Source organism: Cryptomeria japonica, chromosome 4, assembly GCF_030272615.1.
Source record: "Cryptomeria japonica chromosome 4, Sugi_1.0, whole genome shotgun sequence".
NCBI classification, from domain to species: Eukaryota; Viridiplantae; Streptophyta; class Pinopsida; order Cupressales; family Cupressaceae; genus Cryptomeria; species Cryptomeria japonica.
This window is the reverse complement of record NC_081408.1, coordinates 258,969,302-258,996,007: the sequence shown is the minus strand read 5'-3', so window position 1 is coordinate 258,996,007 and position 26,706 is coordinate 258,969,302. Positions and strand designations below refer to the sequence as shown.

The window sequence follows — 26,706 nt, the reverse complement described above, 5'->3', positions numbered from 1 at the left end:
AGTATATACTGAGTATCTATATGCATATATGTTATGGCTTGGGTGACAAAGGTTCATCCAAGAAGAGACGGATCTGGCCGGTCCTCTCTGGTAGACTTGGATGATGAGATGCATCTGTTTACCTCACTGGGTAAACAGGAAGAATACAGAAACTGAACAGCAATGTTCAATGCAAATATAAAAGAAGTACCAGCATAAGCTTTCCATTAATGTCAAAGGATGTTCATATTATATCCGTCGTTAACAATACATTACATCTGACACGGCTAACATTACATGTCTCAACACCCGAAGGTGGTACAATATATGACTGCCGAAGGGGTGCGACCCAACCGTCGCGACTCCAACTACCTACCCGTCGGCTAACTAACTATTGATAATTAACATTATTAACTATACACTTTTTCCCGATAACATCATCCCCCCCAAAAAAGAAGTCGTCTCCGACGACTAACAACAAAATGGAGACAATGTAATATAAATATACAACCAAGTGGAAGTCAAGGAGGGGGCTGAGGAAGCGTCCCTGAAGTCGAAGGGTGAGATGCAGGTGTCTGGGCCGCCAGGCGGGCGCGGAGCTCATAGACCTGCTGGGTGCGCGCTGCCACATCCCGCTCTGCGACCAACACCTTCTCCAAGGCAGTCTTCACCATAAGCGCAGCCTCCAGTAGCTCCCTCTCCTTGGTATCGGCGGACTCTGTCATGCGAACCAACTGGGCCTGAACACCATCTAACTCCTGCTGGACTAGACTCCGCGCACTCTGTTCCTCTGAAAGACGGGCGTCCACCGCAACCTTCTCTGCGCGGGCTGTCTCAAGCTGTGCGACCAACTCTGATCTCTCGGCTGCCCACGAGGCTTGTTGCCTAGCCATGTCCTGCTCTAACTCCACTCGAGCAGCCTCGCGAACTACGGACGTATGCTGTGTCTGGCGTAAGGTATAGTAGGCCTCCCTATAAACCTGCTCAATCTCCCGGACGAGAGTTGTCACCCTACTCTCCACGACGGGCTGAGGCACACGCCAAGCCTCCAACATCGCCTCCGTCTGGGTAACTGGCCACCCTCGTGCCTCAAAACATGAGGTGAAAGCTGCGGGACAGCCCTCTCGCATAAACTGGAGGACCTGCTCTAATTCCTCCACAACCTGTTGTAGAGATCGTGTCTGGGCCGCGGCCACCACTCGCCGACCCCTCGTCACCATATCTGCCAGATAAACCTCAATATCCTCTCCCTCTAGCCCCGATGTAGGTACAGGAAGCCCTCGTGGTAACTCAAAAGTCTCCTCAACCACCCCAACTGCATCCTGCTGGCCCAGAACACCCTCTCCAAGGACCTGTCCCTCTGCTGGTGCCTGCGTCTCCGCCGAGGAATCCTCCAGATCCACCACCTCAGTGGGAGGCTCTCGCCGAGGTGAGAGTACAGCTGCTCCTACGGGTGGCGTCACTGTCATCTGGAATCTCCGGGTCAGCCAACTCCCCATAGCCGCCACTGATGGAACTGCACTCAACACCTCCGACCCTCTCTCCCCCTCGGAGTGACGGGCTCCTCCAACAAGGAGGCCGCAACCGTCACCACTGCATCGGATCCCACGACGTCCAGTCGTACCTGAGGCTCCGTCTCAACCATCTCCTCTGCCACGCCTCCCTGCAGTGGACCACACAACTCTGCCGTGCTCTCAGTACATGCCTCTGCGGGAATCGGTCCTGCGGCTGGTATGACGGAAGGTGCTGCGGCCGGCTGCATGGGCCTGAGTGTAACGGGCGTGCGGCTCTGTCCGAATGCCGGAATCGAAGTACTGCCTGCGGACGACCCCACAAGTGTGCCAAGTGGGAGTGTGGGTGGTGCAAACAACACTCGCTCTTCGACGGGCTCCATCCTCCCCTCGTCTGTGGCCCGACTACTACTGTTGTCCTCATCCTCTGAATCCTCGGAATCCTCTGCACTGCTAGAAGTTTCTCGCCCACTATCTGGTTCTGCTGCGGTGGTCTCTAATACCCGTTTCCGCTTCGCGGAAGAGTGTCCAATATCCAGATGTCGCCAATGCATGATAGGAGGCTCACCCTCCGCCAAGGGTCCCTGTGGCCGTACCTCCAACTCAGCCTCTGGCACTGCTTCCCGCGTAGCCTCCAAGAACAGTCCAATGGCAGAGTGGGGCATGTAAAAGGTGCGCTGCTCCATCATCAAGAAGGCGCACATCCGCTCGGATAACAAGGTAGCCCAATCATAGACGACTCCGTTCATCACCCCGTTCATCAATACTATCTGTGGTAGAGCGATGTCTGATGCCCTACCCGACCCTGTCAACCTGCTTTTGATGACGTCCATAATGCATCGCCAGTGACCCTCTGCGACAAAGGACCTGCGCATCCCACGACCCTTCGTGGCGTCTACGATGCTTGCCAACTCTGCGGGGGTCAAGTCTCGGGACACTCGCCTAATCCAATGTTCCTTTTCTTCCCATGTCATCTTCTTCGGCTTCAAGTCCACTTTTTTGCCATGTGTGCCTGGGATGCCAAATACTCTGGTGAAATCTGCAGGTTTGAAGGATATGGTGATATCCTTCCCCAAATACTCAAATGTGCTCGTCCGTGAGCGGCTATCAAAGGTATCAACCATATACCGCAATGCTCCCTCGTACTCGCGAATGGCGAACACAGGCATCCGTATAGCCCATTCTACCCCTGCTCGGCGAAGACTTGTTTTCACCAAATTATCATCCGGCGTCTCTTGCCACCATTTCCGACATTCCACCCCATTCAATCCCTCAAAAGTGATATTCTGTGAAGTGGAGGTGTTCTTCCCTCGTGCGGTGGACTGCTGTGGTGTCTTTTTCTTCTGCCTGGCTTCCATTGTGCCACCTGCTATTCGAACACCTGAAGGGAGAATACGTGCATCAGGCTTCCTATGGCTGCTATCCTGCAATTGTTTTTTCCAGTTTCTTTTTCCCGCGGACTCCATTAGCTTCCTCTAACTGATTCTTGATTTTATCTGGAGTAAAAAAAAAACAAAACGGCTAACTGCCTCCGACACCGAAGAGCGAAGACTGTGCGGTGCGTTTTTTTTTCCCGACCGAATCCCCCTTCTTCTACCGCACGGTAGCTACCTCCGCCCAAACTTCTCCCTTTACCGCACGGTAGCTTGTCTTGCTCCGTTTTATTTCCCTTCGACGTTTTTATCTCCCTTCGGTAGGTGTGGCTGTGCGGTGAAGGCGTGGCTGTGCGGCGCTGTTGCTTTTCCCTTCGTTCGGTAGGCGTGGTGGTTGTGCGGCGTTTGTCCTCACCCTCGGTGGCTGCGTGCGGTGCCTTTGTCTGTTGCTTCGCGTGCTTCGCTGTGCGGTGTTCTCCGTTTTACCTCCTTTGCGCTTTGTGCGGTGTTCCCATCGTTTGCGCTTTGTGCGGCTTTATAACCCTCCGACTACCACCGCACGGTGGTGTCCACCGTGGGTGGTCCCACCACGTGGCCACCGCACGGTGGTGCCACTACGTGGCCACCGTGCGGTGGTCTTTTTCTCCCTTTTTCTAACTTTTTTTTTTCAATTTTTTTTTTTCCAATGTTTTTCAATTTTTCCCTTTATATATTTTTTCAATTTTTTTTTTTTTGAATTTTCTAATTATTTTTTTTTTTCCCTTTCTTTTATTTTCATTTATTGGCTGACTGCGACTGTGCGCCTCCTGTCGGGCTGCTCCTGTGCGCTTCCACCCTCTGGTGATACACTTTCAGTTTCGACCCATTGACGCCCTCTGGGATTACCTGTCCGTCGAGGGTCGAGAGTTTGACGGATCCGTTGGCGGCGACCTCTTGGATCCTGTAAGGGCCTAGCCACTTCACTTTGAACTTGCCGGGCTTAATCTCGTTCCTTCCGTTATACTTTAGGACTAATTGGCCCGGTGTGAACCTCGCCCGCCGAATGTGTTGGTCATGCCAGTATTTCCTGCGTTGTTGGGCCACGTCTGTCACCCACTGTGCCATCGTCCGTCTTTCATCCAACTTATTTAAGGCGTATAGTCTCTCTCGAAGACTTTCCATGTCACCCAGTTTGTTGTCAATGGCGATTCTGAGACTTGGCACCATGAATTCGATCGGTACCACAGCCTCCTGGCCATACATCAATTGGAAAGGTGTCTGCCCGGTGGTTACTTTGTAAGTTGTGCGGTACGCCCAAAGTACCGAAGGCAGACGCTCTTCCCAGTCTTCCTTTTCCACCCCACAGGACTTATAAATTACCGACACGATGATTTTGTTGGTTGCCTCGGCCTGACCGTTTGCCCTGGGATAGTACGGACTCGATAGAGAATGAAAATTTTTGAACTCGGTTGTCAGTAGTCGAACAATATGATTTACAAAGTGCCCTCCTCTATCACTTGTCAGTTGAATCGGTATTCCGTACCGGGTGATAATCTGTTCATAAATGAATTTCGCCGTGCTGACGGCGGAGTTGTCTGCCAACGCCCTGGCTTCGACCCATTTGGTCAAATATTCTGTCGCCACGACAATGTATCTACATCGTCGGGCGCGACTCGGTTTTAATGGACCAACGAAGTCTAACCCCCATCTTTCGAACAATTCTTGAGCATGCGCCGGGTTAAGTGGCATAAAATCTCTTTTTAAAGCTCGCCCAGCACGCTGACATGTATCACAACTTGTCACCCATTCTCTGGCGTCATTATGCAGTGTCGGCCACCACAAGCCAGCTAGTAGGACCTTCCTTGCTGTCGTATCCGGTCCCATGTGCCCTCCAGCAGCCCCTTCATGGGCTTCTCTCAATACTCCTGGGATTTCCTCTTCCAAGACACATCGTCGTAGGATCTGATCAGGTCCCATTTTGTAGAGAAGACCATTTATAAGTTGGAATGTTCGGCTTCTTAATACAAGTTTCCGTCTTTCACCTGGTGGCATTTCCTTCGGAAATTTTGATGTTGACAGATATTCACCCACACTGGTGTACCAATGAGGAAGGATGGCAATGCGGAAAAGATGGGTGTCCGGAAAATCCTCGCTAATGCCTTCGGTCGGCTCTCCCGACTTGATCCGTGATAGCTGGTCGGCTATGACGTGGCTCCTGCCAGGTCTGACAATGATGTTGAACATAAATTCTTGTAACAGCAACAACCATCGACTAATCCGCCCCTGGATGATTGGCTTGTTCACCAAATACATCAACGCCTGGTGATCCACATAAAATGTGAATGGTGTCGCCAGTAAATAATGTCTGAATTTTTGGACGGAGTATACCATGCCGAGGGCTTCTCTCTCCGTCGTGCTGTAGTTCCTCTCCGCGTTTGACAAGAGTCGACTTGCAAAATATATTGGGTGGTCCAGCCCGTGGCTGCCGACCTGTGCTAGGGTGGCCCCTATGGCGAAGTTGGATGCGTCGACATGTACATGGAAGTCTTTGTCCCAATCTGGGTATGTCAAGATTGGCGCACCCACCAATCGTGATTTTAACTCTTGAAAAGCCTCTTCTTGGGCCGTCCCCCAGACGTACGGCTCCCCCCTTCGTGTCAGCTTATCAAGTGGGTATGATACTTGGGCAAAGTTCTTAATAAACCGCCTATAATACCCGATGTGTCCAAGAAATGACTTGACGCCGATGACATCGTCGGGCGCCTCCATCTCCACAATGACTCGTATTTTGTCAGGGTCCGTCTTCAGTCCAGCCTTGCAGACGATGTGCCCTAGTAACTTGCCCTGAGGCACCATGAATCTGCATTTCTTGGGATTTAGGGCGAGGTGGGCTCGTCGACATCTCTCCATGCATTCGCCAAGTGCCACCAGATGTGCCTCCTCCGTGCTGTAAATGGACCAATCATCCAAGAATGCTTTGAAGTTTCCCACGGACATTTTATCGAAGATATGGAGGATTATCCGTTGAAAGGTAGCTGGCGCGTTGCACAACCTGAATGGCATCCGGTTGTATGCATAGACGCCATCTTCTACGATAAAGGTGGTCTTCAATTTGTCCTCCTCTGCAATGGAAATTTGATTATATCCGGAGAATCCATCCATAAATGAATAAATTTCGTGACCCGCGACTTCCTTGAGGATGGTGTCTGTGAATGGTATGGGAAATGGATCTTTAATTGTGACAGCATTCAAACACCTGAAGTCTACACAGATTCTTATCTGATCGGCCTCCTTTTTCAAAGATATCACAATGGGTGATACCCATTCACTCGTCTGGACCTTGAAGATAATCCCTGCTTCCAGCATGCGGTCAATTTCATTATTTACCCTGGCCGCATAATTTTTGTTCATTCTGTATGGCCTCTTCCGTACGGGCACGGCTCCGGGAACCAAAGGGATCCGATGTACACAGAGTTCTTGTGGTACCCCTTTGAGGTCCCTATATGTCCAAGCGAACACGTCTTTGTATTCTGTAAAAATTTTGAACGCCGCCATCTTTAAGATGGGATTCCAGTCGTCGCCGACTAGAATATTTTTCTGTTCTGAAGGTTCTCCAAGGTTTGTAACTTGAAGTGCGGATTCTTCATACCTTATGGGCTTACTTTTGTCAAACTTGTGCGCTGGTGCGTCATCCACAGGGACATCCCCTTCCTTGTATTGTCCGTACTCTGGCGGAAACTCGTTCATGTCAGGTCCTTCGATCCCCAACATATTGCACCCATACAATAATTCATAGTCTTCCATTTGCCAATGGAAGAGCCCTCTCAAAGAATCCGTCTCATCCTCAGAACAGGCTTGAATTCCTAAGATGCCTTCATCATTTGGTTCCCTGCCCTCCTTCCCTTCGTCGGTATCGTCTCTGTCGGACTCTGACTCCGACGCCAACTCTTCACTGACCTGTTGAGTTTTGAGGTCAATGGTATACCTTCGGCCAGCCTTTTCCATGGACAAGGTGTTTTTCTTCCAATTGTGATTTGCTTTGGCCGCCACCAACCAGCCTCTGCCGAGGATGGCGTCGTACCCCTTCTTCTTCAATGGGATGACCACAAAATTCAGGACGAATGGCTGTGTTCCGATCGTCACCTGTTGCGCCATGAGTGTGCCCAGCGGCTTGATGCCGTGTTGGTCTGCTCCCAATAAAGTAAAGGTGGACGGCCAGAGAGTAGGTTTACCCAATTTTTTCCATGTTTCCTCTGGCAAGACATTTACTCCCGACCCGCCGTCGACAATTGTGTCGGTCAGGATGGTGCCCAATATACCCATTTCCACCACTGCTGGGTGTCTACCATTGTTGATCGTCAGGGTTAATGGGTCTGCTGCTGTCTCGCCAAGGTTGTCCTTGCCATGTATTGGTTGGCCTACTGGGGTTACTATTGCGGATTGCAACAACGTCGCTCGCAAGTGCGGCATACTTTCCAGGAGGTCCTTCATTTTGACAGGTATCTCGACCTGTAACAGTTGGTTTATAATGTTTGTTTCTCCTTCAGAGCGAGAAGTACCCGCCAGCTTTTGTGCACCCTTGCTCCTCCACATCTCCCTCTCCAATTCCGCTCGTGCCTCCAGTGCCTTTTGTTTTCCGTACGGGGGTCTGGATAAGTGGCTGCTTTCGTCTTGGACCTTGTTATGGCGAGTGCATCCTCCGTTTCTACATTCAATAGGTTCACGCCAGATTTGGGACAATTGCCATCATCATGGTCCCCGGGACCGCACCACTTGCAAAGTTTTTGTGGTGCTTCCTCCACCGTACAGTCTCTAGCGAAATGCCCCCAGTGATTGCAAGCTCGGCATTGTATCATCGGCCGCCCTTTAGCGTCGTATTGGATTCGGCTTCTATTATTCGTATTGTTATTATTGCCTCTTCCTCGCCTGTTGTTTTGGTAGCCGCCAGACGAAGCGTTGTTGCTCACAGGCTGGGACGTGCCAGCTGACGCAGATGGTTCTGCAAAGAGAACCTGTTGGCTATGAGTCCTCATATTGTACGGACACTCCTTGGTAAGGTGTCCGGCAATCTGACAAATATCACAAAATGCTTTTTTCGGACAAGACCCCTTGGTGTGTCCGTCGGTACGGCAGTCCGTGCACCATAACTCCCCTTCGTCGCCCTTGCTTGTGCTTCCTTTTGTTGCCTTTATATCTCTCATCATTCGCTCCATATCTTTTTGGAGAGCCCGTACCTTCCGATTAGAGTCGTCATCACTACTATCACTTTTGTCCGAAGAGGAATCATCGTCCGTCGAGGATTTATTTTTCTTCTTCTTGGACGTCTTCTGTTCACTTTCTAAATCCATTGCCCTGTTATAGGCGTCCGAATATGAAGAAGGGGGTACTATCTTCATTTTTCGTCTAAGGGATTTCTTTAGGCCTTCCACGAACCATCGTTTTTTCAATCCGTCTGCCGGCTGGTTCTCCATCTTTCCTAGCAGTTCTTTGAGCCGCCGGCTGTAGGTTCGGACAGTCTCGTCCTTCCTCTGTTTCGTGCCGTAGATTTCGGCTACGATCTCATTATCGTCTCTTAGGAGACGAAACTCTGCTTGAAATTCCTTCTTTAGGTCTGCCCATGTGCCAATTTTAGCCTTATCCGTGTCCGAAAACCAGTCGATGGCTACGCCCCTCAGTGTTGCGGGAAACTGTGTTACCCAATCGTCCTCATCGGTAACACCATTCGCTCCCCAAATTGTTTCACACGTGCGACAGTGGCGGACAGGGTCTTCTTTCCCATCCCCATGGAACTTTGGAAGTTTTTGTTTTTGTGCCATACCTTGCCTTTTTACTACTGGTGGTGGCTGTTGTCCTACTCCTGATGGGTCAGATCCTATAAGGGGTGCTTGACCGCCATGCCCCGGTGTCCCTCCGACACTCCTGGCAGCCCCGGTGTCTTCTCCCTCTCCTGCCTCCTCCCCACTCCTTGGAGTTTTGCTAGCCTCTGGTGTGTGTGGCAAGTCCCTCAACTCCCTCAACTGAGTTTGGGTACACTCTATCCTGCGGCGGGTTTCCGCAAGTAACTCCTCCCGACTCCGTGGGTGGCCTCTGGCCTCACCGTCCCCTTCGGAGCGTTCCTCCTCTCTTCGCTTATACCTCTGTCGCCTTTCCGCTTGCTGTTCAAGGATCAAGGCACGTTGGGCTACTGCACGTTCATCTATATATTGTTGCTTATTTTTGTCTTTATTCAGTGTATTGGGCATTAATTCCCAGACCGCTTTAATGACATAAAAAGTAGAACACTTTTATTCATTCATAATGTGGTAGACAAGTTTATGCCAACAATATGACATAATTATTACAATAAGTGTTCTTTATTCCGTCCCGTATGGCTCACGGTTCAAATGCGCCTGGCGCCATCTCGTTCTGCTTCCCGTTCCTCGTACTGTTGCAAAATTTCTTGGCGTCGCTCCTCCCGGGCAATCTCCTCCAGGCGAGCTTGTTGTGCCAACGATGCTTGTGCTAGCAGTCGAGGGAGATGGTTCATCAACCGATTTACCTCCGGACTCACTTCCAACGCTATCCACACGGCACTTGGTGGGACTCCTGCCTCCGCCGCCTCTCGTCGCACGTGGGTCTGAATGGCTACTTGGAGTAGAATCGAAAATTCTCTCGTCGCAGTGTCTTCTCCTATATAGAGTTCTGTTTGGGCATCGTCGACCTCGGGATTCACCTCACCAACGGGTAGGCCCATTGTGTCTGTGCGCCATCCGTGTCTTCCGTTCCTGAGTTTGTGTCGGCAACGGCGCCAAATGTTTACCTCACTGGGTAAACAGGAAGAATACAGAAACTGAACAGCAATGTACAATGCAAATATAAAAGAAGTACCAGCATAAGCTTTCCATTAATGTCAAAGGATGTTCATATTATATCCGTCGTTAACAATACATTACATCTGACACGGCTAACATTACATGTCTCAACACCCGAAGGTGGTACAATATATGACTGCCGAAGGGGTGCGACCCAACCGTCGCGACTCCAACTACCTACCCGTCGGCTAACTAACTATTGATAATTAACATTATTAACTATACACTTTTTCCCGATAACAGCATCATCCAAGGCAAGGAATTGATCATATATGATGGTCTTCCTTGGTAGGCTTGGATGTAAGACGTTACATCCAAGACAGGAATCAAAATATCCTTCGATTTCTTGGTATGGCTTGGAACCAAGATGGGTTCCAAGAAGGCGAGCTTCAGGAATTGAATTATCCTTCGATTTCCTGGTATGGCTTCGAACCAAGATGGGTTCCAAGAAGGCTAGCTTCACAACCGCCTAAGGACATGTTCCAGTACTACACTCGTATCCTTTTTATAAGAATTGAGACTAGTTTAATTAAGTAATTGAAGTTTAATTGCAAATTAGATTAGTTATATATATCTTTGTTGCGTTCTAACAGTCTGTTTTGCAGGACAGTGATCCCTAACTAGTAGGGACATTACAGTCTTCTTGGCAAGGGTAAGTAATAGATAATGATCTCTCGATACTTACTTCCTAGGGTTAGAATCTATCAAGGAAAACCAACTGAATGAAATCCTTTCTTTCATGATTTTTGTGAATCATCTCTAAAGACACCAAGCAGAGTGGGAAGATCTTCGAAGCATGCACCGAAGAGTTGGATGTGATTGAGCTACAACTTGATGCTTTGCCAAGTGTCACCATGGAAGAGCTTGAATTGATTATGACTAGGTTCATTGAATATGCTATCAAGGAAAGAGATAAGGGGAACTAAATTCTAGAAGATAGTTTGTTAGATGATTATGTGTCATTTAATCTTCTCATTGGCTCTTGCTCCTCGTAGTTTGTGATGAGGAGGATATTCCATTTCCATTGCATAGCATTTAATGATTTTCAGTAAACCCTAATTTTGGGATGATCTTGATCATTGATTCCAAATCAATCTGGACCATTGCTTGTAATAAGATTTCTATATAAGCTCTCTTCTTTGCATTTGTGAGGGAGACTTACGAGAAAATGTTGCCAAAATATTGCCAAAGTCGATACAAAACTCATTGAAGCTTGGTGAGCCTATGTGTTATTTTGGATGTTAGCATCGTTTCTTGTCTCTCAAATTTAGATTAAGAATTGTTTTTTTTGCATTAAGTTACCTAGTTGAATGAAAGGTATTATTGGTGAATTATGGTGAAATCTACATGTTCATACCATTTGTGGATTGTTGATTGCAACTCATAGTGCATGGTTAGACTGAACACCGTTTGTGCTTAAGTTCAATTGCTTTACTATCATTGATTTGCATTTCCTTGGTGTTAATGTGTAAAAGCGTTTGAAAAACTTTCATATCCCCTTAGAGGATTGCATCAACTTTGCATAGTTGTTCCTAATGGCAAAACAAAGTTTGATTGGATTTCACTAAGTCATTGATAATTTCTTGCATTGGTAGAGTTAGATTAGATTCCTAAACCTTACTCCTTTTTCCATTTTATTTCAAAAGCATTCATAGAAGTAGTAAAAAAGCTTTATTGTCAACTCTTAAGTCAATTAAGAGGAAATAATCGATAAAAATCCAGGAATAACTATGGAAGTCCCTTTCTTTGAGCCTATCCCAAGCAATCAAGTCGCTTAGTTCGCATTGTAAACCTTGAGGTCTTCTTGATTGATCTTAACCCTTAGCATTCAAGGTTTCCTTGTTCAAGAAAGGGTAGGATACTCTGTATTCTATTTTGTGTATGAGGTGCATAAAAACACATCAACAGTATGGAATTCAAAGTAAATTCCTTGGTTCATTATTCTGTAAATCAACTTATTTATTCAGTAAGCAGATGCATCCCATGTGAATTACAGGAAATAATATGCATAGTGAGACATCGAGTGTAACTTCACGTAGAAAAATGCCTGTACTTATTTTTATTGGAAGACAACAAAGAGGTTTCATATGCTACTCCACTTCTAATATAAAACGTATATTTATAGCACTTATTTTTCTGGGATAATTGTTTTAATGAGTATAAATGCAAAAAATATTTTAATGAACAAAGAGAGAATTTTGTGAGGGGTGGTAAAATTTAGTATTGATACGGACTTAATTCAGATTTGAAGAGATACATGCTAGTATCTGGCAAAACTCAAGCACAAGGGAACAAATTGTCACCAAGGGAATTGATTAAATTGATCCATATTTGTAAAATGTAAACCATTTGACAACCATTCCTATCAACATTCCATAAAGAAAAAGATTACTTGCTAGATGCTTCCATAAATAGAAGAGGGCAATAGTTGTGAATCCAAAAGCGATTGAGAAATTTTTCTGCAGAATGAAACTGCTTTTCAGCCCATCCCCACAACCTTTGTCCACTGATCTGCAATATGATGAATATAATTAAAAATACAGGAAACAATATTGATTAGTGCAACAAAAGCATAAAAATGGCTGTCTTGAATGACCTTATATATCAACAGAAACTATAATATATAAACAGAACCAGCATACCGTGCATTTAAATATTCATACCACATAAAGAACCATCTTGATAAGAAAAGAGGTCTAGTTCAATATTCTGTGCTTGCCATTTATATCATCAAAATCTTGAATATTGAACCCTTTTATCAGGACGTATTGCTTTAAAAAAAGTACTTGATCATCCAAAACCAAGAGTACACATGGACACATTCCCAAGACTTTCCCAGGTGCCCTCATTCCTGTAACATTTCAGGGACATAGGGACACCTCAGAAACCTCCAGGAACTTCATTTCTGTACTTCATAATATTAAAGTGCAAGAAAAGGTAGTAGACAGTTGAGGGAAGCAATTCACAGTCTACTGTTGATTTATACTCCATGTATACTCTTTGAAATATGCCAAATTATTGAAGAAACTGATGTACTAATCAGTTAACATTACCAAAACGATATTCTTAAATTTAGAGTTTTGAGTCAAACTCCTTGCATTATGTGTGGATTGCTTTTTTTCCTTCCACTTGTAATTGTTCTAATTTTAAATAGGCAACAAATTAACACCACTAATTGAATCCACATTCTAATTTAATGCCATCTGAATTACAATTCAAGTAGTAGTGAGCTTTACTCACATCTAGATTTAATTTCCAGGAAGTAAGAAATTTAGGGAATTAGAGATAAAAAGCAATAATTAATTGATTATATGAAATTATTATTACACAACTCAAAACTTATGCAGAAAAGACACATAGGAGAAACCCCTTGGTGGCACTAATTAAAAACTACCATTAACATAGTAACTTCTATTAATCGGGTATTCAAATCCATCAATTAAGCATCTACTTCAAACCACAATTATAAGTTCATCTATTCAATAAACCATTCATCTTGTTCTGGATTACATACTAAGAATTAAGAACCCTCATAAATAAGGTAAAATGAGTAAGAAAAACTCTATGCCTATCATACATGGAGTGTATAGTAATTAATAAAGGTACAGAAATTGATTGTACTTCAGAAGTGGACTCTAAAATTAGTTGCACTACTAAAAGTTAGTTTGATGGCTCAAAAGTATTGTTTAACATAAAGATTCAAGCTGATGGTGTTAATATTGATGAACTTTTCGATTCTTGTTCACAAGCTAACCTCATGTCTAAAAATTTAGTTGAGAAACATGATCTAGAAACCTATCAAAACCCCAATCCTTTTGAGCATGGTCTGTAATGTCCCCTTTTAGGATTTCTTGAGATTTTTGGACAATTACCTTTAATTCTCTATTCTTACTATGAATTACAATGAATGATATCATTTAAAACTTATGTAATTGAGAGAATATAAATAATGATAATGTTATTTTAATGACTAATATCAATAACACTGCTATCTCTGATTAAACAATTAAATGTATGCCAAGTGATTTGATCTTATAGATGTATTTGCACTTAGTGCAACAATATGATCTCTGCTATATCAGATATGGCAACTTAAATATGCAAGATTATCGTATCTTATAGTTGCTTATTGCTATGACTGGTGTGTGCAATAAAATGTAATATAATATTGCTTGTAGTGATATAATTGCTGTCTCAGATATGATCCTTTACTTTATGCAATGTCTGATATGATAATATCGCTTAGAGTGATATAGTTGCTATCTCAGATATGGAAGTATAAACTTGCGAAAAATCTGATGCTGTGTCTGATATACCCAGTTCTTCCTTGCAATCAATGGTGCTCTCTCTGATCTGTACTTGATGTGCTTACAACCAATAAAAGCCAATAAGGCAGATGCTCAAAGAGTAGATCCAAATATGGATAAAAGAGATAAAAGGTTCCAAAATTGATGTTAAGTTTGCTATGTAACTAATTCAAGTGCTGCTGCAATATGTAATAGACTATCTTTATGAGGTTGACTATCATATTCTCTTTGAGGAATCACTGCTTTATTATTCTGTACCTCTGCCTTTTTGAACTGCTTCACATTCTCTAATCCATCACTTATTTAATAATCTTGGTCATTCCTAATCCATGGTCTTCATGCATAGTCACTAAGCCATTCATTTATCATTTGTTACTCATTGATGTCTTCAATACATTGATCACTTCCTAATGAAGTTATCTGATATAGTCTTGCTTGGGCATGATATTCATAGCTACCCGTTGTGCGTTGCACACACTCCCTGTTGCCGACAGGGTCCCCTTTCCTTTTTAAGGGCCTTTTCCGTCTTCGCCCTGTTGAGTTCCGCGCAAAGTGTCTCGCGTCCTTTCGAGCGAGCCCGCCATCAGTCCGTAAGATGATGATGTTGAACGGAGGAGCCTGTGATTCCATGAGGTTAGTTGAGCCCTCGGGGACGAATTCCAAGAGATTGTCTAAGCTTGTAAAATTGCCTTAAATAGGCGTGGGATGATAGAGACTGGCGAAATCCATCAACTAAAGGATAAAGCATCTGAAGGTCGCATGAGGACCCAAAGACGCCGATTTTCGCATAAGAATAATGAGAGGGATTACATGATGTTTTTAGAGGTTTGTAGGATTTGTATGAATGTTGATTTCCGCTAGCTGAAAGGTGGAAGCGGGGCGAAAGCCTTAAACTCACCCAAGTGCCAAAACTCGCACTTTTTAGTGAAAATGCAATAGAATTTGAAAATTGGCAAAATGCCCCAAAGGGCCGAAATTCGGACCTTTAAGCCAAAATGTTAGAAAAAGTGAAAATTGGCAAAATGCCCCGAAGGGCCGAAATTTGGACCTTTAAACCAGAATGTTAGAAAAAGTGAAAATTGGCAAAATGCCTCAAAAGGCCGAAATTCGGACCTTTAAGTGAAAATGTGAGAAAAGGTAAAGTTGGCAAAACGTTCAAAAGGTCCGAAGTTTGCAAGGTAAGAGGAAATGCCGAAGTTCTTTTCAAACCATGCCCAAACGCCAAACTTCGCGTGACCAAAGGGTAAATGCGAAGTGCTTAAAGGTTGAGAAATAACCTCAATCTGCCGAAGTTCAGATGAAGTGCGAAAATCGCGAAATGTGAAACCTTGCGAAGTTTTTTTTTTAAGTTGACAAAATGCCCCAAAGGTCCGAAAATCGCGTTATGAAAGAAAGGTGCAAAAGATGAAGTTTTCAAAACCCCCGAAAACACCGAAGTTCGCACAATAAGGGTAAGTGCGGAGTGTTTGAAGTCTGCAAAATTTCCCCATTCCATCGAAAATCGCATTGTGGGAGAAGTTGCGAAGGCTTAAGTCCATGCAAACTTGTAAAAACCCTTCAAATTACCGAAGTTCGCCGTCCAAGCAAAAGGGAAGAGCTGCGGATTTGGAAGGCGTGATTTTCCTTCGAAGTTCAAGAACGCATGGGGCACTGAAAACCGCGATTTAGGGGTTAGTTGCAGAAGAATCTTCTGTTTGCTAAAAGTTCGCATAAAGTAAAATCGCCCAAGTTTGAATCCGTAAAAGAGAAAACGCACAAGGTAAAAAATCGCTGAAGTAAATCGCCAAAATCACCAAGGTAATAAAATTGCTAAGCTGAGTGTAAAACTGCAAGTTCTTTTCAAACCATGGGCGCGAAAATTTGAATAGAAAGTTAATCGTTAAAATTCAAAAAATTTCAGAACTCTTCCATTCAAATTTGCAAGTTGTGCGGATTCGCGTCATTCATTTTCGCCAGGTAAGTGTACTTCACCTCTCTTAAAATTGTTTGAAATATTTGCAAAATTGGATAGACATGTGTGCAAAATTGATTAAAATGATTAAGTCTTGAAAAACGCATCTTTTTCCGTTTGTAAGATGTCATGCAAAGCAACTGAAAATAAAGTCTCGGAATTAACCAGAAAATGCATTTTCAGACTGAGGAAAATTTCTCAAATTTTGTCCATTTTGAAATTAATGCCCAAGTATAAATCCGCAATCAAAAAGCTTCATAAATATTTATGTTTAAATCAATCAAGCTTTTAGCTCGATATCATGCTGTTCTTTCAATTTGGTTTTTGAATTGCTCCTCGTATGCTGGCATATTCTTTATTTGACCCGCTTTACTTCCCCTATATCACCTCGTAATCCGCATCCAACTGTGCAGGATAAATGCTTAAATTGGCGGTAGAAACATCAAAGACGCCTGTTACAGCCGAGACATCGCGAGCATCCAAATCAGATATCCCTTGCAAAGTCGAAAGGACGAAGTATCAATACCAAAGAGGGGGATTGAGGGAGTCAAAAGTTCAGAGTGTCTGGGACAGTGTCGGTGATACTGACTTGGGCCATATTGATATCCAAGATTTTAGGAACCGAGTCTTCTCCCCTAACGCCTATGGCAGGCCTAGGCAGATGATGGAAAGTGGCATCGCCTAAGCGGCAGGATTTCCCTCGACAGTGCAAAACTATGAGTTAGTAGTAGAGGCTGCCCAACATTACTAGCCAGGTTCCAGATTGGTGCTCCTCGAGGACATGGTCCTTGCTAACTTCACTCCTGAGGCCATTGGCGACGCATTTGACATTCCCTTCCCAAACAACCCAATAGCAACAACTATTGACGAAGCGAAAGGGGTGTATGGTATGAATCTTGCCAGGTGCAGAACACTAATGAATGAAGAGTGGTACAAGGAGAGGAGACCTCCAAGCGTCAGGATTGGGAAAAAGACCCCTAGAAGCGACTTTCACAACGAGCATGGGGACATGGTCACATTGCTCAGCAGGATTATGGGACTTCCCCAATCCAACTACTTTGAGGAATGGATGTTTTTGTAGTACCCCTACCCTAGACAGCTTTGTAAAACTAGTTTGACCTTGGTTGACTTTTTATGTGGCAATCTTGAATGGTTGAATTACCATGAGGTAATGTTTAGTCAGATGTTATGATTATTGTGAGTATCTGTTAATGTGCTTTCACATTGATTCTTATGTAAGTTTAGACTGTCCTCCTGATTCTTGTTATTAATCTCGAGCTAACTTCTTCATTAAATATATATATGTATGCTTGTCTGACTCTTGGTTGCAAGAGATTGCAGGTACAGTACTGCCTAGGTGTAAGGTTCGTCTTCACCTGAATTTGCAGGGTTGAGTATACCTCTTTCATCCTTAGAACTTGGGTTAGGTGGTCGTAAAACCTTCAGTTTACCCTAGTCATACTCAAATGGCGTCGCTTGTGTTCCGTCAGTTTTCTTTTCATTTGGGTTTGCGGGTCGGGTAATTGGTTGGCTTACTTGGTTTGCGTGCTTGGCGTGTGGTAAATAGAGTATTTAACCCTAAGTATTTATTTTGATTTAATGTGTTCATTTATGCATTAGTAATTGAGGAATTAAAATAAATAGGTTTCTTTTATGTGATTAATCATTAATTAAAAAGATCGCCCTATTTATGTTTGTAGTGAGTTTAATTTAATGGTTAATTTTAAATAACGAATTTATTCAGTTTATGCGATTTAAAAAAGGAAGGATTTAAATTTATTCGAAATAGAAATAATTTAATCTCTTTTGCTTTTTGGAATAGAAAGATTAATTTTAATTATTTACGAAAATCAATTTTGATTAGAAAAGTGAGTTTTATTCATATTTATTTTATATAGTGTGTAAGATTGATTTTGAGAATTTAATTTAATTAAAAATATTTTACCCTCATTAATACTGTGAAATGCAACTATTAGCTTTGTTAATTAAAAATTAAATGAGGGAGAAAAACATTTCTTTTAATTAACTAAATTTATAATCTCAATGCATAAACAATTCAACTATGAGATAATTCCATAAACTTAATTAATTAATTAATTAATTAAATTAAGTTGCAAGCTGCATGATATTAGAAATATATTTTTATTTAAATTTTAGTGGAAAACTAAATTAGATTAATTATATTTATTGTTCCTAGAATTTTAAATAAATAAATAAAAGAATAAATTAAAAAAAAAAATGAATGAATAAAAGAATTAATTGGAATTAAAGTATTGTTTTAATTCTTTATTTAGAAAATTAATTAATTTGCATGAGAAAAAAAAAAAGAATAATGATTTTTAATTATTGCATTTTAGCTTGTCTTTTGTTATAAAATTAGAAAATAAAATAAAATAACTTTTATTCTAAATTTAGGTTTTGAGAAAAGCTATTGAACCTAGAATTTTAGTTTAAATAGGGAATAGGTCTTTATTTTAGATACACAGGAAACAGGTCAAGGATTTAGGTGAAGAAATTTATTGGAAGCTTGTGGAAAAGATTAGGGCTCTTCTACAAAATTCTTCCAGGAAAGCAATACCAGGTTGGGTGGCTTCTTTGATTGTTGATTTTTAGAAAATAATTCTATTTCCTTCGTTTCTCTCTGAATGATGTGTGTGTAAATCATTGTCAAACCTAAAACCCTCTTCTCGTGAATTCGAGTTTTGTTTTTAAAAATTCATGCCTGATGTGTATTTCTAGTTTATGGGAAGAATGTAATTTTGGGAAAATTAGGAAAATTATCATAGAAAATTTGTCAAGATTTTATGATGCATGGAGAGTTGCAAGATTGGTGAAAAAGGTTATTTATCTGAGAAATTAACTTCTCTCGTTTGATTTTTAATTACAATAGTTTTGTTTATTTATGGAATCTCTATGAAATGGTTTTTATTACCTTAAGAAAATAAATTTAATTATACATTAAATTTATTTGGGTTAATTAAATAAAAAAAAATAATATATGAAAGATTAAATTATGTGAAAGTGGAATTATTGAGAAAATATTGTTTTTATTGAAATTAATTTTTATTTAAAAATACATAAAAAAATAAAATAATAAAATAAAATATAAAAAAAAAATTAATTTATTAATTTTTGTGGGGAGGCATTGCCTCTACCCACGCGGCACTACCCATAGGTAGCGTGTGCTACCATAGGGCAGCAGCGCTACCCAAGGGTAGCGTTGACTGCCATATGGCAGCAACGCTGCCTTAGGGTAGTTATGTTAGAGTTTAAATGTAATTTTTAATTTTTTAAATTTTATTTATTATTTTATTTGTTATTTAGTTTATAAAATAAATAATAAATAAATAATATTAAAATAATTATAATGTGTTAATATATATATGTATATATATATAGTTGTTTAATTTTTATTTGTCAATTTAAAGATTTTTGTTATATGAATAAGAATTTAGAATTTTGTAATTTTAGAAAAAAGAAAAAAAACTTATAATTTTAAATTCGATATTCTTATTGGAAATATATTAGGAGTTTAATTCATATGTGAATTTATTTAACTTTATTGGACAAATGACAAGATGGATATATTAATATAGTTGTATTTCCTTGTCTTCTGGAAAAATCTATTTAATTATGTTCTTGATTGTTTAAAGAAAAGATTGCCTGTAATAGGATCTTGTGTAGATGGTGTTATCAGTCAAGTTTAATTTTATTGCAATTCTGGTTGAGTTGTCATTGTGTCCTATGTTGATATATTTGTTTGGACTCTGTCGTTGGATGATTTGGGGTACTTGTTTATGTCTGCTGTTTCTAGTTTGGTTGTTGCCTTGTGATGGTGTTTTGACTGGTCTTGTTCTGTATGTGAATGTCAAGTGTTGACTTGTGGTTGACCATAGTGGGTCAGGTCTCTAGTTAGAGTATTTTCGGGCAGTGGACCTTGTATTAGTTTAAATGTGTTCGATTGGATCCGTTTCTATGTAGGGATCATTGATGTAATTATTGACCGATGTGGTCGATTGTTTATTGGTATGATTCACCTCGATGGCAGGAATGTAAATGATGTGGAACTTATGTACCCTTAACTAATTTAAATGAACAGAGGGGTCTTGCAGTTGAGCAGACCCGGAGATGTAGCCCTCTAGGGGTGAACTCCGAGATCACTTTGGTGTTATGTGTTGCTTTTGTACTTATGTTTTCTTTTTCAATTTTAGCATGCATGAATGGCATTATGTTAGAATGCATGAAGTGGATTAGATGAAATTAATTGTAAATGCATGTCTTTTAAATGCAGTAAATTGGATCATGAAAGAATGTAATTTGGAATAATGGAATATGTTTAGGAAATTAAGTATGCATGGAAAGATCTCATTAGTTATGGTGAAATTCAAGTGTGTTATTAATTAGATGCATGACTTAAATTTTAATAAGAAAAATATGAACGAAAGGTATGATTAAATTGTAATTCTAATGGATGAACTTCATTTGGGTTATTTACATTTTCAATCTTGATATTAGCTATATTTTAATCTTAATGGATGTATTCATATGTTACCTATGATTTAGTTTTAATGAAAGAAATTATTCTTTGTATAAGTATTATCTCGTCTTGAGTTAAGTTAAATTTGGAATAAAGTAACCGCGTTGGGAAACTTTTTAGGTGTTAGTTGATGTCTTCCGTTGTATAATTTGTTCTTTGATACCTCGTTGTATCATTAGGTTGTGTTTAACTTTTTTAAAAAAAATTATTGCACTCCATTCGTGTGTTTTAGCTTAATCCCTTCGGGGTTTCCTGGCGGGGTATTATAGTTTTACTTCACAGAACAGGTAATCGCTGGGAAATCCAGGTTTGATTGGGCTCAGATCATAAGCGACAACATCCATACTCAACTGATCGAACTTGAGACACAAAAGTACTTCACTATGACCTCCTATTTGGTCTACATGTTCGCCAGGAACAAGCCACTGCCAGGTTTGATCATGAAGGGTGAAATTGGGAATGGACCTGATCAGGTAAAAGTATATGATTGTTACCCACAACTACACTATCAGGATATAGCTCAAAGAAAAAAGAACAGCCTCACCTATGCGGTTGGTCAATATGAGCGCGTCAATGGCGTCTTCACAATGCGCCTAGTCAGGCTAATGCAGGGAGGATTACACATAAGGCTCTCAGAGCAAGTTACTATTCTAGTACAAAGATATGGGGCCTGGTTCATCCAGTTCCCAAGGTTCTCCTACATCCGGATAGCTGGCTTTGATGGTGCCCCTCTCCGACTTCCATGGTACCCAACCGACAAGATAGTTCTTATGGAGGTCGCAAGGCAGTCGCGTCCGGTAGGCAGCTTACTCAGGGACAGGAAGCAGGTTGGATTCACATTTCCCATGATTATAGGCAACCGGGATGTCCATCTAAAGACCCCATCCCAGGCAGAGGAATCCTTTGCAGAGCTGGCCTCCTATGGCCTACAGGAGCATTTTCCAAGGAAATGCTTTGATCACGACAATCTGGCAAGGAGAGCCTATGGCAGGCGATACAGAGCAAAAGAACCAGTTGAAGATTACTAGAAGAATTGCTTTGATGACTATGAGGTCCGTAGGCGCGAATATTCAAGGCTGAGTGTGCAGCAGATGCGACTCTTCGAATACCGCCGGGTCCCAGATCAACTCAGAGATTCGGAAAATTGTCTGCAAGTCCGGGAATTTGAGGCAGTAAGGCATCTTCTACCAGGCGTTGATTGGTCGTAGGACCCGATCACTGATTTTGAGGCAGTCATGGCAGCCCCAGGAAGATATACAGACCAATGGTTGCATCAGCAGATTGAGCGACTAATTCATGAAGGAGTCCAGTTCACTTACCACTTAATGGGTAGCCTTGATTCTTAGTCCTCCGAAGATGAGGGAACTTCCAGTGCACCTAAGGAAGAGATTGAAAAGCCTGAGAAAAGGAAGAAGGCTAAGGCCAGCAGAGGAACTCAGACATCCAAAAGAACAAGAAGGGAAAAGATCCCCATTAGGAGACCAGAGGTCACTTCATCGTCAAAGGAACCTAGTTCGTCCGATGATGTAGTAGAACTAGATTATATACCTGCTCCGCCTTCCCAGAGTGATATTGATGCGTTTGGAGTTGATGATCCTCCTGCACCTGACATGCTGGAATCCGAGCTAAGAGCCGTCGAATCAGCTGAATCGGGTGACCAAATAGAGGAAGGAGAGATTCCATCCATTCAGGGGATTGAATTGCATGAACCCACCCAACAGGGCCACTATGAATTGTTGCTCCATGATACTACCAAAGATGACTCTACCGTTGAAGGAGAGAAAAGGACAGAGGAGATCCGCGAGCTTGAAAAGATTGAAGAACAACAATCACACGAAGGCACTAGACAATTGTTCAGTGAAGTGGGAGAAAATTCGGTTGCGAGCAAGGAACTTGACACTTCCTCTACTCCTCCTGTAACAGAACAACTGCAAATTTGTGATAAGACGGCTGAGAATATCAAAGAGCAAAGTGCAAATTTAACCATAGCATCAACCTAGACTGTACCTCAAGAATGGTTAATTACCCGAGCCCAGCACAAGGCCGCCACCAAGCCACCCATCGATTTAGAGGACATCTTCTCATGCATAGATCAAGCTAAAGCCAAGGGGAAGAAAAAGCCCAAGGCATATTCTAGAATAACCAAAGATGAGCAAAGGAACCGTACTCTTCACATCGCCACCCCGCCTGTAGACAAGCCAACAGATCAGATTACACTGGCAGATTATAGCATCACGACTGTCCCTGTCGGACGAGCCACTAAGGAGCAGGAAAAGGAGGAATTCAAGGATTTAGTGCAGAACATACTCAGGCAACTTGAAGAAATAACAGCTGAAAAGAACATGTATCGAGCTCGTGCTGAGCAGGCTGAGGGGTACATTGATCAACTCCTGAGGCCATTGCACAATGCTTCCGAATCCCACATTCCCCCAACGACATTGGCACAAAGAACCATGACGGAATTTGAAGGAGTACGGGATACTGCAAGGGCCGTCAGGGAATGGATACAAGGCATCAAAGGGAGGGGAGAACGAATGCTTGAAGAAGTAAAAGAAATGGCCCACCATCGAGAGACCACCCTGGTCAGGCTATTAGAGGTAAAAAGGGAATACCTTAGAATGCATGAAGTGGCTGCCACAACTCTTCCCCTTATAAGAGCCCTCTTTTGGACCTAGGCACAAATCCCCACACTCTCCGACATCCTGTACCCCCATGATATCGGCATTTTCAAAGAGTGGTACTAGACTATCACCATTAAGAATGACACAAGAGAAATCATTGATAGAGATCACGATGCATGTGAGGCAATTCTGAAAGGCATGCAAGAACTCGGCAAGACGATCCTTCGATCAATGGTCTCGGGATGGTGAAATGACCTGTCCGATGATGTGATACAACCGGACTGGGAGGAAAGACTAGGGACAGATAGGATCACCTATTCCGCTAGGGACTTGAGTTTTGTTGGTCAATTCCATTCAGACATGTTGTGCTTTGAGCGCAATTGTTCCAACTGGAAAGACGGTTTGAAGCACGTAGACCAATACCTTGAGGGTATGCAGTATAAAATTCGTCATCCTCCTATGCCTCCATTCAGCTTGCTATTCCAATCGTGCATTAGGTTCCAGGAATATGTTCGTGAGGATCGTGCAGCAGGTCGGGACCTTTGGCAAGAATATTTGCACGGCGAGGATGAATTCCTGGAAAAGGGATGTGAAGCTGAAAAAAAAAAAGTGCTCTCCTAAAGTGCTTTTTTCTTTTGAATTCTGAAAAGTGCACTTTTTGGCCAAAGGGTCATATTTGACTTCCAAGTCAACTAAATTTAAACTTCATGTGTGTGTGCACCTTTTTGGATTATTTTGGATAAGTTTTAATTACCTTTTTGGGTAGTTATTGCTCCCTTTGGGGTAGTTGTTGATATTTACCCTCCATTTATGGGTATGGGTACCCTTTGTAAGGATGAATCTGGGCCACTTGTTTAGATTAGATCTTGGCCATTCATCCATTTTTGAAGCCTATTTAAGGGGACTGGTTTTCCCTCATTTTGTAAGAAGTTCATGGATTGTTGCTGAGGCTCTGGCGAAATTTACAGGATTTAATGCAAAGTTAAGACTGTTTCAAGTTTCCTTGTGAGTGCATGGTCTCCTTCATTAATTTAGAATTTTCAGTTATGTTTCTTAACTTTATATAGCATTTTCTAGATAAACATCCGATAGAATCCTCGCTGTTCATACCATTAGGGGATGACTGATTGTCTTTCCTTCTGTATGATTAATCTGAACCTTTCATATGCTTAGTTCGGTTATTGAATGCTCAAAAGTTCTAATGTTGTATTTAATAGTATGAAAACTCAATTTTCCCTTGAAGATCGCACTAGATTGATGCAAGTATTGTGCTTAAATGGCTGGTAATGCTTAGTCTAGTTATTTGGAGGTGTCTGTCTGTTTTCTGAATATGCTATCCTAGTTAAATAACTTAGATTTTCTGTACCTCTCTCTCTCTATCCCTCTTTTTTCCTTTTTTTTACCAAGAAGAATCCGCAGTCTTGCTGAAAACAGTATCAACCCAACTGAAACCATTCGATAAACGAGACTGTTAAAGTTTTGGGAATTCATCCAGCAATTGCCTATTTTACTGTAAGTCCCCTTGTGTTTCCAGCAAAAACACATCAAACCACTGAGTAATCCCCTTTGATCAAACGTGAGAAACAACATTAGGGATTTCCTTATCTCAAGAGAGGATAGGATACTCAACGAGTACATTCTATTCTGCGTTGGCCGTATGGAGTTTGCAGCAATGCGACTTTAGACACGTCAACACTACCCACATGAATAAGTTTAAATCTTTAATTAAAACTTATTTAATCGCATACCAACTCTCATTGCTTATAGGTCTTAAATGGGGATATTACATGGTCATAGATATAGCCCATATGGATGCATGTGGTATTGTGTTTGGCAGCCCGTACATATGTGACTGCAAAGAGGCTTATTATTGAAGGGCAGACATATACCGACTTATCAAGGGTGGAAAAAGCTTCATATTGTCTGCTTGCAAAGGCAAGGAGCAGCCTAGAAGGGTCCAGAATCTTCATGGGAAAGGATGTTAAGTAGAGACACAAGGATAATTCCATTGGATAAAAAAATGCTGATCAAGTTCCTCTAGGTTCAAGTACTTAACATTATCACATCATTTAGACAATTGGACACAAAGGCATTCTAAATTTTAGTTTTGTTTTTTAACTTCTATGGTACAAGGTGAGATGACAATCATATGATCAACTGAGAGGAGAATTTTTCTCTTGTTGAGTCTTCATAGCCTCTATATTGGGGAGGTGTACTCCATAAAATGACTGCCTTGACTTCATGGCAATGAGGAAGAAGAGATTACAAAAGAAAATACTTAGATGTTGGGGAAGTTCAGGATGGTATAGGACATCTCAAAGCAGACTTTGACAAAAGAGAAAACTAGAAAAATGAATGTTTCTGGTTTTTAAGTGACCCCATCAATTTCAACAGGTGGCAGTTTCATAATTCTTCCTTAATGACAAGCAGCAATTTTATTACATTACAAAAAACAATTCATGTTGTTCCAATTTCCTCATCCTTTCAACATCCATCAACTCTTGAACTTCTATTTTTTATTGTAAAGAATTAAAATGCTATTGTAAACCCAAACGGAGTAATGATAGGGCATTTAATTAGGATTCAAAGTGAATTTGTGTGATTCATCATTTCAAAAACTGTCTTAAGAGAAAGAACAAATAGGTCGTGTTTGAGAGTTAATTAGGGATCTTAGAGACTGAATTGAGTTAGATTCATGTTGTTAGAAGACTTAGAAATCTTAAGATTTGTATTTTGCCATTGGGATTGTAAATTTCAAGCATAGTTCTGCAAAGATTTAGGATGGGAGATGAGAGATCAAGGACCTAAATTTGGCAACAATGGGGGATAGTGGCACACATAATATATAATAATAATAATAATAAATAATTTAATATAATTAATGATAAATTATGATGTACAATATATAATATTTATTTTTATTTTTTGAAAATAATAAATATCTTAGTTTTATCATATTAATTTAAATAATATATTATTGTTATGAATAAATAATATTTTTTAAACCATTTAGTGGGGTTCTATTAGGTCCTCTATGCTTGAATTGTGAATGTTTGTTCATAAGACCTGCATCAATTGTTCCATGGGGAAGCATCCAACCTTGAAATCCTGGAATTTTGGGGATGGGGACGTCTCTAGGATGTGGGGATGTGGGGGGAGGTCTTGCCATCGTCTTGCCACCTCTGTTAGGACACCGCAGACGCCAGGGATGTTAGGGACAGCAGGCCATCCCTGAGACTCCCAAGAGTTCCCTAACCATATCAAGGACACCTAAGAGTCTCTCTTGGTCCTAGTTAGAAACTCCAACTAAAAACAAAAAAAAGGTGATAAAATTGTGAGAATGACATTCGTAATGAAAGTTTGTGACGTTTCAGAGGCCTTATTTGTACAAGCTTGCTAGTGGGGGCTTCAAGGGTGCTGCCCTCAGACCCCGCGAGTGGCGCTACCTCTCAACCCCTTGAAGGGCTTTGCCCCCACACCCCTACAAGGGGTGTTTCCCCTTTACCCCATTGGTGGCTCTACCACCAAACCCCCGCAAGGGGCACTGTCCCTTGACCCCAAATCTCCACCCATCATTGTTATTGTTAATGCAATCAT

General features: G+C 41.7%; 1 protein-coding gene across 3 annotated transcripts in view; it reads right to left on the bottom strand.

The window, feature by feature from the left end:
• The window catches only part of LOC131065563 (uncharacterized), a 320,439-nt gene that overhangs the window by 54,314 nt on the left and 239,419 nt on the right, over positions 1-26,706 (bottom strand). For all 3 annotated transcript variants that reach the window (XM_058000113.2, XM_059219782.1, XM_058000111.2), the window contains one exon: positions 12,086-12,204. In XM_058000113.2, coding sequence (XP_057856096.2) covers positions 12,086-12,204 — 119 coding nt within the window. The remainder of the gene's footprint in view (positions 1-12,085; positions 12,205-26,706) is intronic.